Raw genomic sequence first — 6,214 nt, forward strand, 5'->3', positions numbered from 1 at the left:
AGAATCAGGGACCAAAATGTAAGAAACCAACACAGGTAGTCCTGGGCTTAAAATCAAAACAGAGCCCAGATTTTGGTCGTAAGTCAAGTTGCCATGTAACCAAACAGACTCTTATTTTATAATGGTTAAGCAAATCATGTGGCCATTAAGGGAATCAGATGATCTTAAGTCTGAATCCACTCTGGGGTTTTTTTGGCCCGAAAACAACAAAAAAAGTCGCAAAACATAATCACAAGGACCACAGGATGCTCACTGATCATAAAGGCAAATTAGATGCCAAGTGCCTTAAATGCAATCACAAGGACCCCAGGGATGCTACAGCAGTTGTGACTTTTAAGGGTGATTTGTAAATAATTTTTTTCAAGTCCACCGTAACGTCGAGCAGTCATCAAGAGGGGCTACCCGTAGCGGCGAGATTGCGATATGCAGGTCGTCTCAAATTACGACCGCTAATGAGCCCGAGATTTCTGTCACTAAGCGAGGCATTCGTTAAATGAGCTTTGTCCCATTTTATGATCTTTCTTGCCACAGTTGTTAAGTGAATCACTTAAGTTACTACCAAGGTTGTTACGTGAATCTGGCTTCCCTATTGATTTTTCAGTGTCAGAAGGTCCTTCAAAAGGGGATCACATGACCCCCCCGGGACGCTGCGACCATCGTAAATATGAACCAGTTGCGCCAAGCACCCAAATTTCAATCATGTGACCGTGGGGATACTGCAATGGTTGTTAAGTGTGAAAAACGGTCACAATAAGTCCCTTTTTTCAGTGTTAACTTCAAACGGTCACTAAACAAACGGTTGTTAAGTCGAGGACTGTCTGTACAGTCTTTAAAAGGATGGATTTTTGTCACATCCTTCGGGCAGAACAGCACGTGAGCCTCCCCCCTCCCCTTGCCTGCACGCTCCATCACGGAGGTTAGGTGGCAACTCCACCTCCAGGTTACACACACACAAAAGTTCTCAGATCTTCAAGAGGCCTTCCTCAAAACAGGCCAATTGTCTTGTCACTCACAATCCGGTCGTTGATGACTGTGGTGAGGGCCGTCTGCTCCCCTCGTAAGCAGTAAAGGTTCAGCGCCAAGCACTCAAAGAGACCCTGGTTGCACAGCTCAAGCAGCCGGTATCCAAAGGTGTGATCTAGAAGAAAAAGTTGCACACGTGAGCAAGGCCAGGTAACATTTTTTTCCCCCGGAAAGCTTCCTCCAACGCTGCCGTCACCTTCTTACCGGTGCAGTGCAAGATATGCGTGGCGATTCGGTTGAACTGCTCCTGCAGGAACTCCAGATTGGTACGGGTAATGTCAACCCCATCTTGGACTTGGACAGAGGCCTGTGGAAGGCGGGGGGGGGGGGGGGGGGGGGGCCAAAAAAAACCAGGTAACAGACCCAAAAGGAAATCTGGATTATTAAAGGACCCGAGTGTAAGGCGATCAAACTGGTCAGTCCTAGAGGAGATCAACCCTGAACTGCCCTTTAGAAGGCCAGATCCTGAAGTTGAAACTCAAGTACTTTGGCCACCTAATGAGAAGGAAGGACTCACTGGAGAAGAGCCTAATGCTGGGAAAGATTGAGGGCAATAGAAGAAGGGGACGACAGAGAATGAGGTGGCTGGATGGAGTCACTGAAGCAGTAGGTGTGAACTTAAATGGACTCCAGAAGATGGTAGCGGACACGAAGGCCTGGAGGAACGTCGTCCATGGGGCCGCGATGGGTCAGACATGACTTCGCAACTAACAACAACAAATCCAGAGTATTATGATTGCTGTTTGGGACCTCACAAAAACATAGCACGCCTGGAAAATTAGGTTTAATTGGTAGGGAGTTTCCAACCCACTGCTTTTTAGAGCTGGCCAGACGTACAGAATAAGTGGGGATGGAGGTAGTGTTGAATAGCATTGAATAGCACTATTTTCTTTTACAAATGAAAAAAACAAAATCCAACTTCCCTTGGCAGCAGAACTTCTGCTTTTCAAAGAATAAAGGAACGAGCATATGGGTCTGAACGCTGGCTGAGGAATTCTGGGAGTTGAAGTCCACAAGTCATAAAAGGGCCAAGTTTGAAGATCCCCGTTATAGGTAGTTGTCCCAAAGATGCTTTTTTTTCATGAGGCAACTGGACTCCCTTCGTTTTCTTTGAAGACGTTTCGCTTCTCATCCAAGAAGTTTCTTGGGCTCCGACTGGATGGTGGGAAGTGGAAGGATTTACACTCCTTGCTGACAGCTGGTCATTTGCCTCCTTCTAGAGCAGTGGTTCTCAACCTGTGGGTCAGGACCCCATTTGGGGTCAAACGACCATTTTACGAGGGTCGCCAAACAACGCAGTCCGCCATTTTTCCCCCCTTTTCCTTAGTTGTGCTACTCCCTTTTATTCTATTGGCTTTTGAAAGCCAATAGAATAGACTCTCTTGAATAGAGTCTAATTCTATTGGCTTTCAAAAGCCAATAGGAATTGTCCAGGCTGTCTCTGCCCTGCTGAGCCTGCCAAAAGTCCCATTCTGCAAACGGTGCTGCAAGTTGTCTGCAGCGAAGGCGAGCTGTCTGGAAGTTTCCACCCCTCCCTGCTGAGCAACTACTAAAAATGTAAGTAAAAGAGGGCCAGGGGTGGGAGGTGGGAGGCCGGCGGGCGCAGGGAGGGTTGCTGGTACGCGTGGGGCCCAGCGGGTGCCTTACCTCCCTTGGGCTGGGCCAGCTGGTGGCCCAGCCGGTGGTCGGCCTGCGCCGTCTCTGCCGCTTGCCAGCTACACCTCGGCCGGCGCGGGGGGGGCACCACGCATGCGCGGCGCTCCCGGGCAGGGAAAGTCCTCAACTTACGACCGGTTGGGTGGTCCTCGACTTACAATTGGTTGAGTAGTCCTTGACTTACGACTGGTTGGGGTCGCGGCATTAAAAAGGTTGAGAACCACTGTTGTAGAGAGTCGTTGAGGCCACCTGGAGGCTTGTCTGTGTCCTCAGGGTCACCTGAATAGTGCAAACTTTCAGCAGTTCCAAAAAGGCTCCACACCCATTTGCACTACTCAGGTGACCTTGAAGATACAGATAAATCTCCAAGTGGCCTCAACGACTCTCTAAAAGGATGTAAATGACCAGCTGTCTGCAAGGAGTATAAATCCTTCCATTCCCCATTACCCAGTCAGAGCTGAAGGATGAGAAGTGAAATGTCTTCAAATAAAAACAAAACAAAACACGGAAGTCCAGTTGTCTCTTGAAAAAGCACCTTTCGTACAACAATGACCTGGATGACTGAGAATCTCCAGACTTTATAAGTCAGTCCTTGATATACAACTGTAATGGAACCTGCCCCTTATGGTCGTATGTCTGGCTGGTCGCATGTCCAACCCAATTTTACAACCTTTTTGTGGCAGTTAAGTGAATCACCAGTCTTCAGTCAATCTGTCACCAAACACGTAGCACGGTTGTTAAATGACCCAACGGTTTGTTATTGACACGGTTTTGCTAAAAGCTGGAAGTTCCAGCGTCCAGCAAAACCACTGTAAGGGACAGAGTCGCGTAATGGAGGACGCTGTAAATGTCGCTGAGAATTCGAAGTTCAAGCAGGCGACTATGGAGAGGGCCTGACTGCCAGAACTCTGAATCTGGGTCATAGGTCAATTTTTCAGCTCAGTCTTAACTATGAATGGTGATTTAGTGACCGGTTGTACATCAAGCATTCTATGTACATGCAAAAGGTGATGGCTCTACATCCAAAGATGTCCCGACGGTCCCAGAGGTCAAAGAGGGAGCTCTGAAGCGGCCTGCATCCATCTAAACCAGATGTGGGATATTTTATGGCCCACGGGCAATGGCCTGCAGCAGTGGCAACAAGGGGCGGAGCAACGGCAGTGTCAGGGGCGGGGTAATGGTGCACACGGAAGTGGCATCGGTCAGAGGCGAGGCGGAAGTGCCAGGAGGCGGAGCAACAGCAGTCCCAGTTTCTCATGTGGCCCCTTGGGAAAAATTAATGGCCCACCCCTGATTTAAAGCCACTGGCCTCACAGTTTAAAGACTGATGTTATATTATGCTGGGTTTTGTTCACGTGCAACTGACAAGCTGGATGCCAAACTGTGATTTTAACATACATTTTATTTGTTATTTATTATTTTATTCTCGAATTTTTAAATGGACATTCCTTGAGTGCTTCTACCTTGCTTCTGGTCTTTGAACTGTAATAAATACTGACTTGGTTCGACCAAACCCACTGACACAATAATAATAATAATAATAATAGTAGTAGTAGTAGTAGTAGTAGTAGTAGTAGTAGTAGTAGTAGTAGTAGTAGTAAAGTTGGAAGGGACCTTGGAGGTCATCTAGTCCAACCCCCTGCTCAGGCAGGAAACCCTACACCATTTCGGACAAATGGCTGTCCAGTCTCTTCTTAAAAACTTCCAGTGTTGGAGCATTTACTGCTTCTGGAGGCAGGTTGTTCCACTGATTAATTGTTCTCACTGTCAGGAAGTTTCTCCTTAGTTCTGGGTTGCTTCTCTCCTTGATTAGTTTCCACCCGTTGCTTCTTGTCCTGCCTTCAGGTGCTTTGGAAAATAGCTTGACTCCCTCTTCTTTGTGGCAGCCCCTGAGATATTGGAACACTGCTATCATGTCCCCCCTTGTCCTTCTCTTCGTTAAACTAGACATACCCAATTCTAGCAACCGTTCCTTATATGTTTTAGCCTCCAGTCCCCTAATCATCTTTGTTGCTCTTCTCTGTGCTCTTTCTAGAGTCTCAACATCTTTTTTACATCGTGGTGACCAAAACTGGATGCAGTATTCCAAGTGTGGCTGAGGGGCCAGTTGCGGTTCCCATTCACTAGCCCAAACCGCCCAGCTCCATCAAAGCAGAGAAAGAAAAGTGGACTCAAACTTACAAAACTCTCCCGGACATATTCCTCCAAGCCATTAATCAAACTGTAGGTGGCCATCTGAAAGAACCCAAAGAGAAGGCCGTTATTAGCCTGTGAAGGCAAAGAGCAGCAGGGGAGGGGGGGAAACCTGTGGAGAAGGAACGTCCAGGTCAGAAGAGGCTCATCTCACCCGGACGTTGCGGTCGGTGGGCTCCTGGCCGTGCAGGTACTCTTCCCGGAAAAAGTGGCTGAGCTGGGGCTGAATCCGCTGCAGGGGCTGGAACTGGCCGTGAAGCAGCATCACCATGTCAACCATGGAGAAGTTCTGGCAGATCAAAGACAGCAGGTCTCCGAAGAAGCCTGCAAAAACAGACAGGAGCAAAAAAATAAACAGGGGGTGTCACCGGTCCCTCAAAGTCCTGGTCCCGCTTTATAAATCCTTAGTAAGACCACACCTGGAAGCCTACATCCAGTTTACATTACAAAAAAAAGATGCTGAGACTTTGGGAAAAGTGCAAAGAAGAGCAACTAAGAAGATTAAAGGCCCGGAGAGTAAAACATATGAAGAAAGGTGGCAGGATTTGGATTTGGCCAGTCTCGAGAAGAAGAAAAAAAGGGCTAGTGGGAACGCGACAGCAGTATTCCAGTGTTTGGGGGAATTGCCAAAAAGAAGAGGGGGTCGACTTGTTTTCCAAAGCACCAGAAGGCAAGACAAGAAACCATGGATGGAAACTCACCAAGGAGAGAAGCAACCTGGAATTAAGGAGAAACTTTCTAACAGTGAGAACAATCAACCAGTGGAACAGCTTTGCCTTCAGAAGTTGTGGGTGCTTCATCATTGGAGGTTTTTAAGAAGAGACTGGATAGTCACTTATCGGAAATGATATAGGATTGGACTAGAAGACCTCCAAGGTCCCTTCCAGCTCTATTCTGACTAATGGCTGCTGGAAGATTTAACAGCAGGAGCACAGAGAACATGACTGGGCAAAGGAAGGATGGATCCAAGGGGAAGAGCAACAGGGGAGTCTCTGAGTAGCTAAACAGGACTATTTTTAATTCCATCTCAGCTGCAGATGAAATGCTGGTGGGATGAAAATTAACCCTAAACATTAGCTCCTCAACTGCAATGCAAAAGATGCCTGCATGGGAGGGCTAGAACGGCAGCAAGCCAAATATTCTGGATATTCAAAAGCAAAACATTTCTTCCTTTTTCTTGTTTTGACTACTCAACACCGTTTCGAGATTGAGGCCACGAGGAGAAAGAAAATAAAGGCAGACGCCAGGCTCCATAATCAAAGAACGGCCTTGCATTTAAGCAGAAGCGGCAAATTAAATCAAATCAACCTTTATTATGGGCAAAAAAAAAACCAGCATAGGG

At 47.4% G+C, this 6,214-nt stretch overlaps 1 protein-coding gene across 10 annotated transcripts in view; it reads right to left on the reverse strand.

Annotated features, from left to right (window-relative positions):
* BAG6 (BAG cochaperone 6) overlaps positions 1-6,214 on the reverse strand; it is a 40,797-nt gene that overhangs the window by 10,242 nt on the left and 24,341 nt on the right. For all 10 annotated transcript variants that reach the window (XM_039346351.1, XM_039346352.1, XM_039346349.1 and 7 more), the window contains 4 exons: positions 5,027-5,196; positions 4,861-4,914; positions 1,228-1,330; positions 1,014-1,138 (listed from right to left, as the gene is read on the reverse strand). In XM_039346351.1, coding sequence (XP_039202285.1) covers positions 1,014-1,138; positions 1,228-1,330; positions 4,861-4,914; positions 5,027-5,196 — 452 coding nt within the window. The remainder of the gene's footprint in view (positions 1-1,013; positions 1,139-1,227; positions 1,331-4,860; positions 4,915-5,026; positions 5,197-6,214) is intronic.

This window comes from Crotalus tigris, unplaced genomic scaffold (assembly GCF_016545835.1).
Source record: "Crotalus tigris isolate CLP2741 ecotype Arizona unplaced genomic scaffold, ASM1654583v1 scf7180000017989.1554031673:749699, whole genome shotgun sequence".
Classification (NCBI taxonomy): Eukaryota; Metazoa; Chordata; class Lepidosauria; order Squamata; family Viperidae; genus Crotalus; species Crotalus tigris.